Below are 21,551 nucleotides of genomic sequence, written 5' to 3' on the forward strand. Positions count from 1 at the left end.
GGGTAACACAATGCGAGATTTCTCCACGTAATTCCCTCGTCTAACTAGAGATAAACCGCGCAATGAAATCCGTTTTTAATTTGCGTTTTGGGGGTTTTCGTGATTCTTGATGAAATTTACAGCACCTATGATTTTTCCTCATAGGGCGCAGAGCAGGACAGAGCTCTTCTCCTCCTCGGAGCACACACACACAGACAGAGCCAGTTGCTCTGCTCTGCTGACTGAAAGCCCCCGCCTCTCACTGCTGCTGTGTGCAGTGTGCGCGCGCCCCGCGGGTGCATGAGCGAGCAGAGCAGACTCTCCCGTTTGACTGGCCGAGAGAAAGTGCTTCCAATGAAATGTCAGACTGTGCACAGAGAGCACTGGAGAAAGTGCTCCAGACAGCAAAACACACACACAGCGAGTCAACCCCCCCCCGTTGCTTGTACACAGTGACGATATTACAGCAGCCGATGTGTTTAGACCAGCTTTGTCACGTTGTCACGTCGTAGTATAGCGTTATATTTTACATGTGCGCTAAACTGCGACGCTATTTGTTTGCGGAAATATCAGACTGCTCTCTGCTCTCAGAGCACAGAGAGCCCAGCTGCTGCTGCGCGCGGCCGCGCGCCCCCGGAGCTTGTCCATGAGGTTACAGTACGACTCTCTCCTGCCCGCTCCCACCTGCCTGGGCTTGAGACAGTGCTTCCAACTCGGACTGATAATATAAACATCATCATTCGAGCTTATTCAGGTAAGATATTAATAAAGTAGTGACACATTCAGCGGGAAACTAACTATAATTAAGACATGTGCCAACTTTGACAACGTTTGGTTCAGTATTTTAAGAGCAAACTTCAATAAGAATAGGCTTGGAGTTCTGAGGAGCCGAAAGGGTACAGAGGGGGTAGGGGAGTAATTATCTTGAAATCCCATAGTCTTTGGGGGCACTGTGACGTCAGTGTGCCCCTAATCTCCCATTCATTTGAGAAAAAAAAAAAAAGCAGTGTTCGACCCGTAGAGGGCGCTTATGCCAGTTATGCTGCTGAAAAATGATACAAATGGTAAAATGGCAACAGTTTGGTGTCAAATGTGGAAATTCTGACCAGAATTCTTCACACATCACCCCCAAAGTCATATATATTGGTTAAAAGTAGGGCTGCACGATATTGGAAAAAACTGACATTGCGATATTCCCCGCCCATGCGATATATATTGCGATATGAAAAAATACAGATTTTCACCAGATTAGCTCTATTTGAAAGAAAATAATATTTCTAGAATGATTGGGATGATTTTGTAGAGGAGTCCATCTGATTTTGGAGGGGAAATTAGGTATTTTAATGTTTCTCAACCACTGGGCTGTGACCTACTGGTAGGCCTCAGAGCGTCATCTATCAGGGTGCATACACATTTTGACCAATGGATTTCCATGACTTACATACATGAAAAAGTGAGTTATGACATTCTACTTTAAAATGTCACTAGCCTATACTTCACTTAGTGTAATGCAGCCTTTAAAACCAGGGAAAGACAACATGTATGCTGTATCACCATATTACCATCCAACATCTAAGACCATGTAGTCTCAAATCACAATACAATATGGATATAAATTTGATATATTGCCCACCCCTAATATTGAGTGCCAGAATCTACCTCCCAATGATGCTATTTGCAGAAAAACATTAGATTTAATTGATTATAATCACTGCTTTCAACTTCTTTCGTTCTTCTAACGTTTCAATAAATCAACAATGAAACACCGCTGGTTACTTCACACACTTGGTCTGACCCCCCTCCAGAAACTACCAAGTGGTACGCTCCGCATTTGGGGAGTTCCGGTTTTTGAGCGCACGCAGGGCAGTACAGAGACGAGGATTCACATGCAGCCGACCGGTGACAAACAATTCATTCGTGAAAAGTAATAAATATATATTTAATTGCCCAGCTATGTCTATTGTCTTTTTATTTTCACCGACATGTTTTGTGTAAATGAGTCGCTATGTATGATTACCTCTACCGTAACGTTACTGCTATCATCTGATGCATCATCAGACTGAGGGGGAGAGAGAGCTGCGGTGATACACGGACAACTTCTCAGTAATCACTTTAGCCTTCGTGTCATAAGTTGCGTCTTGCTTTTTGGTGTTTCAAGAGTAAATATCTCCACTCCACGGACATGTTGAGTTACAGCAGCCAGTATACTAGTGCGCTGCAAGCTGTGGACAAGTCCGCCTCGCAATCACATCGTTTACAGACAGGCTACTGTCAGCAACGCAACATAAGCAAAAACAATTCAATTTTGCTCTCTGTGCATGTTTGTTGTGTTGAAGCTAAGCATTAAATGAGTGAGTACAGTAGCGGGGCATCTCTCTCCTTTGAGAGAGCCTGCATTTCACTCAGTAGGCTACCCCTAAAGTGAGAGTTTATCAAGCAACATGACGAGTTAATTTGCTTTTGACATCGCACGTCCTGCGATGTGACTATCGCGCATGCGCACATCGCAATGTCGATGTGTAAACGATATATCGTGCAGCCCTAGTTAAAAGCTGAAAAAAAGTGTTTTGGAGGTAAGTTCTCCTTTAATGTTATGTGAGGCTGACAGACAGGAGATCTGTCCTCAGTGTTTAACGTTATGTGAGGCTGACAGACAGGAGATCTGTCCTCAGTGTTTAATGTTATGTGAGGCTGACAGACAGGAGATCTGTCCTCAGTGTTTAACGTTATGTGAGGCTGACAGACAGGAGATCTGTCCTCAGTGTTTAACGTTATGTGAGGCTGACAGACAGGAGATCTGTCCCCAGTGTTTAATGTTATGTGAGGCTGACAGACAGGAGATCTGTCCTCAGTGTTTAATGTTATGTGAGGCTGACAGACAGGAGATCTGTCCTCAGTGTTTAACGTTATGTGAGGCTGACAGACAGGAGATCTGTCCTCAGTGTTTAATGTTATGTGAGGCTGACAGACAGGAGATCTGTCCTCAGTGTTTAACGTTATGTGAGGCTGACAGACAGGAGATCTGTCCTCAGTGTTTAATGTTATGTGAGGCTGACAGACAGGAGATCTGTCCCCAGTGTTTAATGTTATGTGAGGCTGACAGACAGGAGATCTGTCCTCAGTGTTTAATGTTATGTGAGGCTGACAGACAGCGCTCACAACAGCGCGCAGCAGCAGGGATGGGAGGGGCTGACTGACTGGGGAGTGGGGGAGAAACATGGGGTAGAAAGGACTGTGTGCAAAGTAGCCTAATTTATAGACCGACAAACGTAACCGCTCCAAACTATTCTCTGTGGTTAACCTGACATCCCTACCACGCTTACATTAGTGATGTGGGAATTGAAGCTGCACTCATTTTGAATCTCTCTGAGACGGAGGGTGGGCTGCAGCGTCCTGATGTGTCATGATCTGCTGAGCCTCCAGGAGGCGCTGACGTCCCTCCTCTTCTCCTGTTCATCCACAGCAATGCAGCACAGAGATCAGCCTGAGTCTGCGGCGCTTCGTCAGGCTCAAGCATTACAAACACGGCTCCAAGCTGAGGTCCTCCAGAGCCTTCAGAGATGCCTCCAGCAAAGACGGCAAGGTAGGTACCACCCCGACCATTTTCACAAGGTACCACCCGGACCATTTTCACATTTGCTCTCTGAGACTCGGAGATATACTTGTTTTGAACTGCGTGTTCGCATGATGGCTGACATATCCTGTGTCCGTTTGGACCCTGCGTGTAGCATTATTATGTTAGTTCTTTTCTGATTTTTCATCCCATTTTCTCCCCAATTGTACTTGTTCAAGATTCAAGATTTTTTTTATTGTCACTCCGTAGTACAAGTATCACATGTGAAATTCTTTCACGCGTTATTTCACACGTTCCCCCATCCCTAGCGCCCGCGCAGACCCCGGCTGTCTGACCCCTGTGCAGCCGACCCCCAGCCGGCCGAGTCCGCGCAGTCTGACCCCTGGCCAGGGGAGGCGCTCAGCAAGCCGCTGCTTGGCAAGCTGGTGGTACTGCTGGAGGACTTCTACTACGGCACGGACGTGGGGCGGGGCTCCACCACAACGCCACCGCCACACAAACAGAAATGTGGAGGTCCTTACCGCTGCATACACTGTCCCAAGACGCTACGCAACAACATCAAGTGAGACACACACACACACATACACTGTCCCAAGACGCTACGCAACAACATCAAGTGAGACACACACACACACACACACACTGTCCCAAGACGCTACGCAACAACATCAAGTGAGACACACACACACACACACACTGTCCCAAGACGCTACGCAACAACATCAAGTGAGACACACACACACACACACTGTCCCAAGACGCTACGCAACAACATCAAGTGAGACACACACACACACACATACACTGTCCCAAGACGCTACGCAACAACATCAAGTGAGACACACACACACACACACACTGTCCCAAGACGCTACGCAACAACATCAAGTGAGACACACACACACATACACTGTCCCAAGACGCTACGCAACAACATCAAGTGAGACACACACACACACATACACTGTCCCAAGACGCTACGCAACAACATCAAGTGAGACACACACACACACACTGTCCCAAGACGCTACGCAACAACATCAAGTGAGACACACACACACACACACACTGTCCCAAGACGCTACGCAACAACATCAAGTGAGACACACACACACACATACACTGTCCCAAGACGCTACGCAACAACATCAAGTGAGACACACACACACACACACACTGTCCCAAGACGCTACGCAACAACATCAAGTGAGACACACACACACACACACTGTCCCAAGACGCTACGCAACAACATCAAGTGAGACACACACACACACATACACTGTCCCAAGACGCTACGCAACAACATCAAGTGAGACACACACACACACACACTGTCCCAAGACGCTACGCAACAACATCAAGTGAGACACACACACACACACACACTGTCCCAAGACGCTACGCAACAACATCAAGTGAGACACACACACACACACACACTGTCCCAAGACGCTACGCAACAACATCAAGTGAGACACACACACACACACACTGTCCCAAGACGCTACGCAACAACATCAAGTGAGACACACACACACACACACTGTCCCAAGACGCTACGCAACAACATCAAGTGAGACACACACACACACACACACTGCCCCAAGACGCTACGCAACAACATCAAGTGAGACACACACACACACACACACTGTCCCAAGACGCTACACAACAACATCAAGTGAGACACACACACACACATACACTGTCCCAAGACGCTACGCAACAACATCAAGTGAGACACACACACACACACACACTGTCCCAAGACGCTACGCAACAACATCAAGTGAGACACACACACACACATACACTGTCCCAAGACGCTACGCAACAACATCAAGTGAGACACACACACACATACACTGTCCCAAGACGCTACGCAACAACATCAAGTGAGACACACACACACACACACACTGTCCCAAGACGCTACGCAACAACATCAAGTGAGACACACACACACACACATACACTGTCCCAAGACGCTACGCAACAACATCAAGTGAGACACACACACACACACACACTGTCCCAAGACGCTACGCAACAACATCAAGTGAGACACACACACACACACACACTGTCCCAAGACGCTACGCAACAACATCAAGTGAGACACACACACACACACATACACTGTCCCAAGACGCTACGCAACAACATCAAGTGAGACACACACACACACACACACACTGTCCCAAGACGCTACGCAACAACATCAAGTGAGACACACACACACACACACACTTGTGTTTTTACAGACAATTGAGGCTTTATTTCAGTGGTTCCCAACCTCGGGGTCGCATGGATTATTATACTTTGGAGGTTTGAGATGAAGTAAGAATTCTGAGGGGAAAAAAAGTACAAATTCTGACTAATCCCAGAACAGAATAGTCAGAATTCTGAGATTAAAGTCAGAATTCGCCTTATTATTATTACATTATATTGTGTTACATAGCAGCAAATAGTATGATACAAACGATTACCAAATTTATTTTAGTTTTTTTTTTTAAATGTCTGGGGTCCCTTCCCTACACGTGGGGTCAGAAGCCAAAAAAAGGTTTGGAACCCCTGCTTTATTTGATGCTCTCTCTCTCTCTGTCTCTGTCTCTGTCTGTCTCTATTTCTGTCTCACTCTCTGTCTCACTTTCTCTCTCAGGCTCATGTCTCACATGCTGCAGCATGTGCAGTTGTCTCAGGAGGAGGGGGTGATGGAGACTCACACGTCCTGTCAGCACTGCTTCCGTCTCTTCAGCTCTCCCTTCAAACTGCAGTGCCACCTGGAGGCCGTACACAGCCAGTGCCCGTCCACCGGTCCGTACACCTCAAACACTTCCTCCAACATGGCTGACACATACTTTAGCAGGCTATAGAGAGCCCCTAACGTCATGTTTTAAGTCAAGATGTATATAAAATACTTTGAATAATAATTTGTGTCGGATGGTTTTCCCCACAAAAAAAGCTAAATTATCTGGTTAAAATCCTTAAAATTACTTCCCCTCTTTCTGCTTCATAAAAAATTCCAAAGCAACCAATCAGGAGGTTATCTAGAACATAACTAGACAATCACAGCATACAAACAAGGGCTTTAACTGCTGACTACTGGACAGGGATTGGCTACAGCCGGGGTTCGTAAACTTAAGGATGCCACGGCCCACTTTGAAATCTGAAAATCTTTAATCACAACTCTGATCAACACACCAGACTAAGATGATGTATTTCCATATATGTTTTTTTACATTATATATGCTTTATTTCATTAACTCATTGAGTGCCAGCCACTTTTGGAGAACGGACGCTCCCAGTGCCAGAGTTTCAGAGCTTTTTTCAGTGATTTCTCGAGGCCCACAGAATATTGTGTGATATTACTATGTAAACAATGAACACGCAAAAAGAACGATGAGACTCTTTTCTATCATCAGCAAAAACAGGTTTATTGATATCATTTTCCGTTCTTTAGTTATCAGCCGGAGAAGATAGCTTGATTTAACAAAAAAGAGCAGTTTTTTTGTAGAAGCTGAGATAATGGCCCTTTTGTGAAATTAAACATTTCAAACACATCACTGACTCTGAAGCTAATTTTCTGATGTAGTCACACCTCAAAAATAATTTCCTTCAATAAAACAGTGAAGGCCAGGGAATTTTGTTTGGCAGAATAATATTTTTAGCTGCAACAGCAGCGCTGGCCCCTGCGTGCGCTGCTGGTTGCAGCTTCTTGCTGATCTTGATTTGCTGCTGGTGGGCATCGGATATTCTGGCTTGCGTTTGCCAACCCTGTCCTGCTGCCTGGGTCTGTCTGGGTCAGTGTTGTGTGCTGCTCTGCGTGCCCCCCCCCCCCCCCACCCCCCCACCCCCCCACCCCGCCCCGCCTCAACTGCACACTCCTCCTTATGGGAGGTGGCTCTCTGCTGAGTTTGCTCTGCACTGTGAAGGGTGCGCGTCGGCGACATCCAGCTTTTCCCGCGTGTGTTTGTCACCGGCTACTACTGTATGCTTCCAGTTGAGAATAATAACGGCTGATCATGCGAATGGGCTGTCGGCGACAGCCTGTCGCAGCGGACATGGAGGAGCTCAATTGTGGGAGCAGATTGGCTGCTGCCTGCTGCAGGCACATCTAACGTTAAAACGCTTCATGCATATCGATGCATACGGATGCGATGCGATTTCCGTTTCCCCAACGACTTATTCTCTGTTTTTCTCTGCCTTTCTGTTAACCTGGAGAGCACTGTCGCCACCTAAGGGTTCTGTAAAATAGGTTATAGACCTCCAATAGCTACAATAGTTGTACAGGAGCTGCGGAAGGCTTTGATCGACGTCCCACCGTCAAAAAACGCATTGGACGTCGAAAGACGTCCGTGGCACTCTACGTCACTATTTAATTGGACGTCGAAAGACGTCCATGGCACTCAATGAGTTAACAGAGCAGGTGAACTTGGGCATAAGGGAAATTAATAATCGATCCACATACAAAAACATTTAGACAAATTACCCAAAATCACATTGCCAACATTTTCTCCCCCTTTTACTCATCAATTTGCATGCATAACACATTTGGTGAGACAAAATGTGGTGATCAACAACAGAATAAATAAATCCATAAGCTATTAGGCTTAAAACCGTACCTTCTCTGTAAAGGGGAGACTTCCCCATTGGACCAATTTTCATTCAGATAAATTGAGCTGAGACGTCAAGGGACCCTTTTGAAATAGGTTTCCCTCGCCCAAATGTAATCTAAGTTTGGAGCGTTATTTAGCCGCCTTCCTCACAACCTAGCATATTATGCTTGGTACCAATGGATGCCTTAGGTCTTCTAGTTTCTTCTGATAACACCTCTCTCTGAACGTCTCCAAGACCAAGGAGATCATTGTGGACTACAGGAGAGGGGGGGGCACACACCCCCCAATCACCATCAACGGCACAGTGGTGGAAAGGGTGGACAGCTTCAAGTACCTGGGAGTCAACATCCACCAGGACCTGACCTGGGCCGGCCACACCGCCACTGTTGTCAAAAAGGCCCAACAGCGAATACACGGACTCAGGCGCCTGAAGAAGTTTGGGCTAAGGAAAGAAATCCTCAGGGACTTCTACAGAGGCACCATTGAAAGCCTGCTGACTGGCTGCTTCACCGCCTGGTACGGGAACTGTACCACCATGGACCGCAGGGCGCTACGGAGGGTGAGGCGCGCGGCCCAGCACGTAACAGGAGACGAGTTGCCAGAACTGCACGAACTGTATAACCAGCGGTGCCTCAGGAGGTCCCTGAAGATCATCAAAGACACAAACCATCCCCACAACAGCCTGTTCTCCCTGCTACCCTCAGGGAGGAGATACAGGGTTCCAAAAGCACGCACAAATCGCTTGAGGAACAGTTTCTTCCCGCAGGCCACGAGACTCCTTAACATACACAAATAGTGTAGTAGTCGTACCGTACCGTACTGCAGCTGCTACCATTATGTATGCCTAATGTTTAATTGTATGTCTAACAAGGTACATGCTATTTGCACCTGTATGTCAATTACGTCGAATTTAAAATGTCTGAACACGTCTAACGTATGCACAATGCCTAATGTTTAATTGTATGTTTAATAAGGTACATGCTATTTGCACTGTATGTCAAATACGTCGAATTAAAATGTCCGAACATGTCTAACGTATGCACATAACATGTGCACCTATGTGCAATGAATATGCCACTGACTTGTCTTATCGCTATTCTGCCTCATTGCCTATTGCTGCTTAGTATTGCTTATTGATGCCTATTTCTTATTGCCTATTGCTCATTGCTTGTTGCCTATTTGTACTATGTCGTAAACGGAGTCCACAGCACAAGAATTTCACACGTGATACTTGTACCATGGAGTGACAATAAAAATCTTGAATCTTGAATCTTGAATCTTGAATCTTGAATCTTGAATCTTGAGGATCTCCACTGTAGCTTTAAAGTCGAGCTGAACCCAAAAATGACTTTTCTTTTCTTTTAGTTCAAATACCTGGGTATGCAGTGCACCTATTTAATAATGTATGCAAACAAAATCACAACAATCTAATTTCTTTAGTTTTTCACACTTTTTCACATCAAAAGTTCATTTTTCAAGATTTCATTGATAACAGTAATGTACATTTTGCTGATGTCACCTAGTACTATCAAATTTCTACCCCATTTCAACCAATCATATCACGACATGCAGCTGTCAATCAAATCTTCATTTCTGGATAATTTTCTCTTCCAAATGAAGTAGAAAATGGCGCCTAGTGCCTGTCATCTGGCAGAATTCGTATCCCATAAACTAACTACTAACTTGGCCAATTGTATGAAACATGAACAAAAAACAAAAACTATAATCTCTAAGATGCAAAGAAATGTAACTGGCTCATTAAAACGCGCATTCCAGGGATATCGTATCGTTACAGCAGCGATAATGGCGCGCGCATCCGAGAGCTTGGTTGTCAGGGGTCGCACTCAGCACTCGCTGAGCTCCACTCCTCCCGTCAAAAGGCTCTTCCCGAGGGGAGCGCCGCAACACACTGAATCCCACTCGATTTGGAGGCGGAACACACCAGGATTGGCCAAAGCCCAAATCCAGTCCGCAGAATTGTCAAATAAAATCATCGACATGATACTATGACCCGCCTCTCAACCTGTCATCTTAGACAAACTATGTTTTCAGTCTGAAACGGACTCATTATGCACGTGACGAACAGGTTCAGTTCGACTTTAAGAATGACCCTGCTACAGCCATTTGATTACCCGTGAACATCGGGAGTGTTGGCAGACCACTCGCGGCCCACCTGCAGTACCTCCACGGCCCACTAGTGGGCTGCGGCCCCCAGTTTGGGAATCACTGGGCTACAGTATTCGTGATGTCAGTTGAAAATGGCCTTTTCAGTGAGCTCAGAGAAACGTTCCACTTTCAGCAGAGGATTGTGACAACAGCTCTCAAATTCAAATGGCTTTATTGGCATGAATGTAACAATGTTGCCAAAGCATCAAGAAACAATGAGATGAAACATAACTACTCATAATACACATTAATGATGCAACATTGAGATTGAAACACATCAGAGTGTGTGTGTGTGTGTGTGTGTGTGTGTGTGTGTGTGTGTGTGTGTGTGTGTGTGTGTGTGTGTGTGTGTGTAGGTCACTCACTGTCCCTCAGGTTGTGGCATGTTGAGACATTGGGCAGACAGGTAAGCCCTGTCTCCTAAGACTACTTTAAGCTCTCTCTCCCCCTCTCTTCTCCCTCCTCTCTCTCTGTCTCTCTCTCCCTCCTCCCTCCTCTCCCTCTGTCTCTCTGCCTCTCTCTCTCCTGCAGCTAGGTGTCAGATCTGTGAGCTGGCCTATGTGAATGAGCCCACCTTCTTGCAGCACATGAAGAGCCACCACAAACCTGGAGAGATGCCTTATGTTTGTCAGGTGTGTGTGTGTGTGCATGTGGGCGGGCGTGCGTGTGTGTGTGTGTGTGTGTGTGTATGTACATGTGGGCGGGCGTGTGCACGTGTGTGTGTGTGTGTGTGTGTGGGTGGGTGGGTGTGTGCACGTGGGTGTGTGTGTGGGCGGGTGTGTGCACGTGTGTGTGTGTGTACATGTGGGCGGGCATGTGCACGTGTGGGGGGGGGGGGGGCGGAGACGATTTCACTTCTTAACCTGTGCTTCGCTGCCTGAAGAGCTTTTTGTGAGCAGAAACAAAAACTTGCCAATGATGGCTTGAGACTGGCTGTCACAGCTGTCAATCACCCCTTTTTATATCATGAAAGAACTGCTTAAAAACAAACTGATCAGAAAAATTAACACTTGAATAACATTAGCATGATATTAACTACCTAAAATGATATCCATCATTGGGGGAAAGAAATCATTTGACCTCTACTCTGTTTAGTTTGGCTCACGTCCCATCCACTAACATGGTGGAGGTCCCGCCTCCGCCATGTTAGTTGTGACCTATACTGGGACCAGCCACCAGGGCGGCGATCTAGATGTTTTGGCTTCACTTTAAGAGAGCTGATATCTTGTTCATTCATATACAGTCAATGGTCTGGACAGACATGGATGTAGACTGCAGCTTGAGGCATACAACCGTCTCATCTTTGATTTTTTTATACTGTTTTGTTGCTGTGTGTGTGTGTGTGCACGTGTGTGTGTGTGTGTGTGTGTGTGTGTGTGTCCAGGTGTGTGGTTACCGCTCATCGTTCTACTCGTCGATCTGTTCTCACTTCATGGCGGCTCACTCCGACACCGACAGCCTACTGTGTGCCTACTGCCTGAAGGTGCTGCGCAGGGGAGGGGCCTACCAGCAACACATCACCAGGCACCAGGTACGCACACACCACACACACACACACACACACACACACACACACACCATAAAACAAAAACAACGAAAACGGGGGGGAAGTGTAAAATCTTACCCCACCCCACCGTCTATGGAGAAAATGAATGGGAAATTCAGTTCAGGGAGAAAACTGGGCAATGGAATAGGTTTTTTTGCCGCTCCTGGTTGAGAAGCTGACGACTGTATGATAGAAGAACATGCCAAATCAGTAGTGTTGGACTGTTTCCTGGTTCCTACCGCGGTGCCTAAACGTCACGGTGCCTACTATGCCAGCCAGTGGAAGCGCCACAGGTGGGCCTGGGTGGGCCCAGGCTCACCCACTGGGAGCCAAGCCCATCATGGATTTCACCATAAAAATAAAAATAAATCCGCGACTGATATTACTGTCTTTCGGAGGCTGTGGCGGGCTCATTTTTAAACCTAGCTAGGAGACCTAGGGAATCGATTGGTGCCAACCCTGTCAACAGTGTAGGAAATTTAAAAAATATTTTCAGGGCAAATTTTGCCCCCCCACGGTCTAAAAAATGGGGGCATTTACAAAATTTTGGGGGCACTTAAAAAAACGAATTAGTGCATAAAGTTGCTAAAGCGTAGTGTGAACAACAGCGCTGTTTGTGTGAGTGTGTTTTCTTCGTTTTCTTCTGGCAACCAGCTTGCAGGTGTTGAGTGTGTGTTAGAGATGGAAATTAAATGAGAAGAAAATTATAGAAATCTTGGGGGCAATTTTTTATCATCGTCATTTTCAAATGGGTCCCTTGACCTCTCACCTCAAGATATCTGAATGAGAATGGGTTCTATGGGTAGGGTTAGGCCTACACACCTTCCTTTTGAAATCAACTCTAAATCTCACTTTAATACTTTATACTAATATTTTTAATAAAAAATTATAATAACTTTTTTGTTTTGTTTTGTTTGAGAATTTATTTTAGATTTTGAATCTAAATTGTCTATAAATTATAATACATTTTAAACTAATGTAATTTTTTTCACGTAAACAACATTTATTTTTGGCCCACGCCCCTCCATCCAGATACATTTTTGGCCCTTCGTACGAAAGGATTTGGGCACCTCTGATTTAGCAGCTGTGCTGGACTGTTACGCTGTTCTGCTGTTGGGATAGGCACATGTGTGGTTCTGATATTCTGAATATATAAGCTACAGTGCAGTATAAATAAGGTTGTACATTGATTTCCCTGCTGTGCTGCTGTATTTGGTCATTAAATAAATGGAGGGAGAGAGTCCTCCAAAGATATATGTCGGTTCAGTCTTTGTTTTTGGATATGTGAATTAGGGCTGCACAATATATCGTTTCAGCATCGTCATCGCAATGTGCACATGCGCAATAGTCACATCGCAGAGCATGCAATGTCAAGTAAGGTAAATTAACTGATAACATACAGTAATGCATGCCCTCTCTGTGACGTTCTAAGCTCTTTTCCTACTAACTATAGTACTTTTACTCACTTAGGATCCTGCAACTCACCCTGTCTGTGGCTAAAAACACACTAACTTCCTACTACGTCAACCGCGCACGTTACCCACTAGGCCACCTTCTTAAATGAGCAAGGCTTGATAGACCTATTCAAGACTTTTGGTGAAAATTCCTGTATTTTTTCATATCGCAATATATATCGCAGAATAAAAAAATATTGCAATGTCAGTTTTTTCCAATATCGTGCAGCCCTAATGTGAATGTTTAAGAGTGAGAAAGAATTGACTGAATTCTATATGCAGAATATATAAGGAGACAATATTGTTTTGATCATTGTAAAGCCGCAGCATAGTAAAGAGGATATTAATGTGATGTGTGTAGTTCTTCATTTTGCTCTCAAAGTGCACCAGATTGATTTATTTTACTTTAAAACTTACAAAATTGTCTTCCCGGAGGGCCCCCCACGGACCCCCGATTCAAAGCCTAGAATCGCCCATGGGTGCCAAACCACCCAGCACCATGGCGCTGTCCACAGTGCTGAAAGGAACCACACAGCACCATGGTGCTGCCCACAGTGCACTGGCCAATAGAGACAGTCTGCATGTCTGGGAACACCCATACAGGCTCTAGGAACGCCCACAATAGACGCTGGGTTAGCCTGGGGGCGGGGTCAGGGTGGGGTAAATTCCCCCGTTCTATCCATTCAGCAAAGTTAGAATTGAGCTGATAGCCCAGCCCAGGCAGACACGATCGGGGATTTAACCACCGCAGTAAAAGCACATCTGAGCAGACGTCTTGTGTTCTGCTCTAGAACCCCCAAACCTGTAGTTTAGAGCCGCAGCACTGTCTTTTGGTGAGTAGGGCTGGGACGGATCAGAAGACCCACGGATCGGATCGCGTGACGGATTTTGAGCCACGGATCACGGATTTTTCGGATCAGCAAAAAATATATATATAGGCTATATCAGATTTTTTCTCTCAAAATTAGATTTTCGATTTGAATTTTTAATACTATTATACTTCTCTAACCATTTGTTGCCCTGCACAGCTCAAAAAATATTTTTTTCTCATGACACAATTTATGCTTTTACTCTGAAGGCAAAACAACCCAACTTCCTGTTTTAGGTGGCACTGCGCCTAACTTCCTGGCTGTTGCGTGCTAACGTAGTCACATGACACGGGTACAGACCAGACCGGGTGAGTCTGGAAACATAACGTTGATGCTACGTTAAGCTACTCGGTGGCCCCACGTGTTGTTTTGTTGTTATGTGTCCAAGGCAACATTTCACCATCCGGTGATATCTGTTCGTGAAACGTGTGCGCGCGTGCGTGTGTGTGTGTGTGTGTGTGTGCGTGTTGTGGCTCTCGCTATCTTGTGCAGCGCGCAACATGCTGCTCGCATTCCTGTGCTTTTTCAGAGCTGTTGAAATAAGTTTGTGTGACGCTGTCTTTAGTAGCCACTAGCCACAGCCTTCAGAGAGACTTTACAGCGAAGGGATGAGGAAGCTCACTTGTGCTTGCCATGATGATGCCTGTCTGTGTCTGGCTGCGCTGCAGGCGTTCTCATACACTAACGTTAAACGTTAAATGAAACAAACGGGGCGTTCCGAACCGTGTGCCGAACCGTGGGGGCTGATCCGTACGGGTCACGGATTATTATTATTATTGGTGAGTCAGCCCATGAGATATATGGGCGGTTTTACCCCACTCGCGCGCCAGCCGTTTAACATTTTGTGGGCGTTCCCAGACATGCGGACTGTCTCTATGGTCCCTGCAGCAGTGTGCTGCAGAGAAGCCCTTATTAGTAAGAGGCATGTAGTCTTTTATTATCGTCTTTCTTGGCCCACCTGCTCATGTGTAGGCCCACCTGCTCATGTGTAGGCCCACCCACACTATCAAATCTGCAGCCGCTACTGATACCAGCTTCATGTGTAGGCCCACCCACACTATCAATCCTGCAGCCGCTACTGATACCAGCTTCATGTGTAGGCCCACCCACACTATGAATACTGCAGCCGCTACTGATACCAGCTTCATGTGTAGGCCCACCCACACTATGAATACTGCAGCCGCTACTGATACCAGCTTCATGTGTAGGCCCACCCACACTATGAATACTGCAGCCGCTACTGATACCAGCTTCATGTGTAGGCCCACCCACACTATCAAATCTGCAGCCGCTACTGATACCAGCTTCATGTGTAGGCCCACCCACACTATCAAATCTGCAGCCGCTACTGATACCAGCTTCATGTGTAGGCCCACCCACACTATCAATCCTGCAGCCGCTACTGATACCAGCTTCATGTGTAGGCCCACCCACACTATCAATCCTGCAGCAGCTACTGATACCAGCTTCATGTGTAGGCCCACCCACACTATGAATACTGCAGCCGCTACTGATACCAGCTTCATGTGTAGGCCCACCCACACTATGAATACTGCAGCCGCTACTGATACCAGCTTAATGTGTAGGCCCACCCACACTATGAATACTGCAGCCGCTACTGATACCAGCTTCATGTGTAGGCCCACCCACACTATCAATCCTGCAGCAGCTACTGATACCAGCTTCATGTGTAGGCCCACCCACACTATCAATCCTGCAGCCGCTACTGATACCAGCTTCATGTGTAGGCCCACCCACACTATCAATCCTGCAGCCGCTACTGATACCAGCTTCATGTGTAGGCCCACCCACACTATGAATACTGCAGCCGCTACTGATACCAGCTTCATGTGTAGGCCCACCCACACTATCAATCCTGCAGCAGCTACTGATACCAGCTTCATGTGTAGGCCCACCCACACTATCAATCCTGCAGCCGCTACTGATACCAGCTTCATGTGTAGGCCCACCCACACTATCAATCCTGCAGCCGCTACTGATACCAGCTTCATGTGTAGGCCCACCCACACTATGAATACTGCAGCCGCTACTGATACCAGCTTCATGTGTAGGCCCACCCACACTATGAATCCTGCAGCCGCTACTGATACCAGCTTCATGTGTAGGCCCACCCACACTATCAATCCTGCAGCCGCTACTGATACCAGCTTCATGTGTAGGCCCACCCACACTATCAATCCTGCAGCCGCTACTGATACCAGCTTCATGTGTAGGCCCACCCACACTATCAATCCTGCAGCCGCTACTGATACCAGCTTCATGTGTAGGCCCACCCACACTATCAATCCTGCAGCCGCTACTGATACCAGCTTCATGTGTAGGCCCACCCACACTATCAATCCTGCAGCCGCTACTGATACCAGCTTCATGTGTAGGCCCACCCACACTATTAATCCTGCAGCCGCTACTGATACCAGCTTCATGTGTAGGCCCACCCACACTATCAATCCTGCAGCCGCTACTGATACCAGCTTCATGTGTAGGCCCACCCACACTATGAATCCTGCAGCAGCTACTGATACCAGCTTCATGTGTAGGCCCACCCACACTATGAATCCTGCAGCAGCTACTGATACCAGCTTCATGTGTAGGCCCACCCACACTATGAATCCTGCAGCAGCTACTGATACCAGCTTCATGTGTAGGCCCACCCACACTATCAATCCTGCAGCAGCTACTGATACCAGCTTCATGTGTAGGCCCACCCACACTATGAATCCTGCAGCAGCTACTGATACCAGCTTCATGTGTAGGCCCACCCACACTATCAATCCTGCAGCAGCTACTGATACCAGCTTCATGTGTAGGCCCACCCACACTATCAATCCTGCAGCAGCTACTGATACCAGCTATATGTGTAGGCCCACCCACACTATGAATCCTGCAGCAGCTACTGATACCAGCTTCATGTGTAGGCCCACCCACACTATCAATCCTGCAGCAGCTACTGATACCAGCTATATGTGTAGGCCCACCCACACTATCAATCCTGCAGCCGCTACTGATACCAGCTTCATGTGTAGGCCCACCCACACTATGAATCCTGCAGCCGCTACTGATACCAGCTTCATGTGTAGGCCCACCCACACTATGAATCCTGCAGCCGCTACTGATACCAGCTTCATGTGTAGGCCCACCCACACTATGAATCCTGCAGCAGCTACTGATACCAGCTTCATGTGTAGGCCCACCCACACTATCAATCCTGCAGCAGCTACTGATACCAGCTTCATGTGTAGGCCCACCCACACTATCAATCCTGCAGCCGCTACTGATACCAGCTTCATGTGTAGGCCCACCCACACTATCAATCCTGCAGCCGCTACTGATACCAGCTTCATGTGTAGGCCCACCAACACTATGAATCCTGCAGCAGCTACTGATACCAGCTATATGTGTAGGCCCACCCACACTATGAATCCTGCAGCAGCTACTGATACCAGCTATATGTGTAGGCCCACCCACACTATGAATACTGCAGCCGCTACTGATACCAGCTATATGTGTAGGCCCACCCACACTATGAATACTGCAGCCGCTACTGATACCAGCTATATGTGTAGGCCCACCCACACTATCAATCCTGCAGCCGCTACTGATACCAGCTTCATGTGTAGGCCCACCCACACTATGAATACTGCAGCCGCTACTGATACCAGCTTCATGTGTAGGCCCACCCACACTATCAATCCTGCAGCAGCTACTGATACCAGCTATATGTGTAGGCCCACCCACACTATGAATCCTGCAGCAGCTACTGATACCAGCTTCATGTGTAGGCCCACCCACACTATGAATACTGCAGCCGCTACTGATACCAGCTTCATGTGTAGGCCCACCCACACTATCAATCCTGCAGCCGCTACTGATACCAGCTTCATGTGTAGGCCCACCCACACTATGAATCCTGCAGCAGCTACTGATACCAGCTTCATGTGTAGGCCCACCCACACTATCAATCCTGCAGCCGCTACTGATACCAGCTTCATGTGTAGGCCCACCCACACTATCAATCCTGCAGCCGCTACTGATACCAGCTTCATGTGTAGGCCCACCCACACTATGAATACTGCAGCAGCTACTGATACCAGCTTCATGTGTAGGCCCACCCACACTATGAATCCTGCAGCCGCTACTGATACCAGCTTCATGTGTAGGCCCACCCACACTATGAATACTGCAGCAGCTACTGATACCAGCTTCATGTGTAGGCCCACCCACACTATCAATCCTGCAGCAGCTACTGATACCAGCTGTGTTAAACCACACTACTACCATGAGACACTATACTACAATGACAGTACCAGCAGCGCAATGCTTTACCTCTGTTCCCAAATTCACTGGTTTCTGCAGTAGGGCTGTCAAAAATAATCCATTATAAGATGCATCGCGATGCGGACGTGCACGATTCTGCATCGATTCACAAATGTCAAAAATCGATTATAAAAAAAAAAAAATTACGTTAGCGCATCCTCTTCTGGAAGCAACAACACGTGTGTTTGTTTCTATGTGGCTCTGAGGAAGGCAAATATAACGTTAGATGTGGAGCGCCAGCTGCTATCCATTTGCTATCAGCTGACAGGAGTCTCCAGAGAGAGAGAGAGAGACACACACACATGCTTTTCACCGCACGGGGAAACGTTGTGTTTAGGACACGTTGTCACAACAGAAGAACACATGTGACTGCTGAGTAGCGGCTGTAATGTTATCAGCCTCACTCTGTCTGTCTGAATAATTTCCTCCTCCGCAGTTACCAGTGTCAAGAGCAGTGTTTCCCATACATAAAGGAATTTGGATTTTGACCGCCACAAAAAGATGTTGACCAAAAATGTTTTTTTTTTTTTTTTTTTTTACAGTGCTCCTGAACGCAACATGCAAGATACCCGCTGAATAAGTGTCCAATAAATGTTCATGTCATTCTGGCCAATACTTCTGTTATAGCATTTCAGTCTGGAATATGGAATATCTTTCAATAATCTATGATAATAATAATAATAATAATGATTGGATTTATATAGCGCTTTTCTAGACACCCAAAGCGCTTCACAGAAATCATTATTCATTCACACCATTCGTACCAGTGGTGGTAAGCTACGGGTGATGTACAAAAAAAAATGTCTTCCCCAGCTGCCCTGGGGAAGACTGACGGAAGCGTGGCAGCCATTTCGCGCCTACGGCCCCTCCGACCACCACCAACATTCATAGACATTCATACCCATTCATACGAGGCAATGAGGGTTAAGTGTCTTGCCCAAGGACACAACGACAACAGCTGGGAGGGAGCGGGATTCGAACCGCCAACCCTTAAGTCATTGGCCGACCTGCTCTACCTCCCGAGCTATAGCCGTCCCCGCTTTAGCTGCTAAATTGTCAAATACCGCCATCTGCTCGCTACCCAGGCACTCATGTATGTACTTAACCTAACTAACTTAACCTAACTAACTATCCGGTGTGCACAACATTGTCAGCCTAAACTCCGGCTGACACCCCAAAAACCTACAATCCGCTACAGAAAAATGTATATTGTTTGTTTATTAACTCATTCAGTGCCAGCCACTTTTAGAGAACGGATGCTCCCAGTGCCAGAGTTTTCAGAGCGTTTTCAGTGATTTCTCGAGGCCCACAGAATATTGTGTGATATTACTATGTAAACACCGAACACGCACAAGAACGAGCTGGCTCTATTGTATCATCAGCAAAAAAAAGTTTATTGATACCATTTTCCGTTCTTTAGTTATGAGCCGGAGAAGATAGGTTGTTTTCAGCGTTTTCAGGCTTTTCAAATTATTAGCTGAGATAATCCGCCTTTTGTGAAATGCAGCATTTCAAGCACATTCACTGAGTCTGAAGATAATATTTTCTGATGTAGTGACGTAGTTGTTGTGTGATGCCCTGCGTGCACCACCCCCCTCCCCCCCTCCCCCCGTAAACTCCTCCCCACACTGCACACAGCCTCACGCAACCATTATATTTTCGGAGTGCTGCGTTTGTGTGCTGCTGTCGGCTCTCAGCGCCACAGCAGGGAAGAGCCAACCCGGATTGCTGAATGGTTTGGCGTCAGGGGCTGCTTTCCTGGCTGCTAATCGGTTGGAGAAACTATACAGACAGACAGACAGACAGACAGACAGACAGGGACAGAGGGGCTCAGTTGTGAGCGCGGATTGACTCCTGTAATGTCAGCTCCCGCGACAGAGCAAATGGCTCTGGGAGCATGCATCGGGTTGTCTTTGATCCACGGCTTTTAGGCTGTTTCTCGGACCTGTCTCTAATCTGGACTGCACCGAGCAAGCACTGTCGCCACCTAATGAGTCCGTAAAATAGGTTATACACCTCCAATAGCTACTATAGTTGTACAGGAGCTGCGGAAGGCTTTGATCGACGTCCCACCGTCAAAAAACGCATTGGACGTCGAAGGACGTCCGTGGCATTCTACGTCACTATTTAATTGGACGTCGAAGGACGTCCATGGCATTCAATGAGTTAACTGGCCCCTCGCCTTCTATCATTTCACGAAAGTGGCAAAGCAAGTTGAGTATCCCTGACCTATAGGGAGAAATTTAGTGTGTCATTGTAAACCCACAGCACAGTAATGATGACATGTTAGATCTAGCCTTTTAATTTTGCTCTTAAGCTTTCTCAAATTACACCAAATTCATGCATTTTACTTTAAAATGTTTAAAAAACACCCTAGGGGGTCTGCGGTCCCCCAACACAAATACTCAAAATCCGGTGGGAAACACTGCATGAGACACTAGCTAGCAACAGACAGGACGTTTTTTGCTTTAGTTTTAGTTTTTTGATTGCCGTCTTTAATTAGGGGGGGGTACTACAGTGAAATAGCGCATACCATGATGGTAGATTTCATATTGTGGTATGTAATGTATGTCCTGTCTAATCTGCCTGTCCTGCTGTGTGTGTGTGTGTGTGTGTGTGTGTGTGTGTGTGTGTGTGTGTGTGTGTGTGTGTGTGTGTGTGTGTGTGTGTGTGTGTGTGTGTGCGTGCGTGCGTGCGTGTGTGCGTGCGCAGAGGAAGTTTGTGTATAGCTGTAGTAAGTGTCGTCTCCACTTCCTGTTCGCCCGAGAGCGTAAGGAGCACAGACTGAGGTACCACCAGACCCACCTCCGCCCCGCGCTGCTGCAAGGCCTGAAGCCCGGCACCAAGGTACCCACCTCCGTGTGTGTGTGAGAGTGTGTGTGTGTGTGTGAGGGAGGGTAGTCATGAAACAAGTGGAAGACGTTCATCACATTTGATCACCTGCCGCTGCCAGATGGTTTGTTTTCCTATAACCCTCTGGGAATGAGTCGCTGGGGAAACCGTTTC

The 21,551-nt window shown here is 46.9% G+C and overlaps 1 protein-coding gene across 1 annotated transcript in view; it reads left to right on the forward strand.

The window, feature by feature from the left end:
* Positions 1-21,551, forward strand: part of pogza (pogo transposable element derived with ZNF domain a) — a gene marked incomplete at its 5' end in the record, with an annotated part of 86,860 nt that overhangs the window by 23,449 nt on the left and 41,860 nt on the right. The window contains 6 exons of the mRNA XM_083638325.1: positions 3,443-3,562; positions 3,862-4,115; positions 6,219-6,373; positions 10,873-10,973; positions 11,726-11,872; positions 21,258-21,392. Of these exons, the coding sequence (XP_083494451.1) occupies positions 3,443-3,562; positions 3,862-4,115; positions 6,219-6,373; positions 10,873-10,973; positions 11,726-11,872; positions 21,258-21,392 (912 nt within the window). The remainder of the gene's footprint in view (positions 1-3,442; positions 3,563-3,861; positions 4,116-6,218; positions 6,374-10,872; positions 10,974-11,725; positions 11,873-21,257; positions 21,393-21,551) is intronic.

This window comes from Poromitra crassiceps, assembly GCF_964638095.1.
Source record: "Poromitra crassiceps genome assembly, chromosome: 6".
NCBI classification, from domain to species: Eukaryota; Metazoa; Chordata; class Actinopteri; order Beryciformes; family Melamphaidae; genus Poromitra; species Poromitra crassiceps.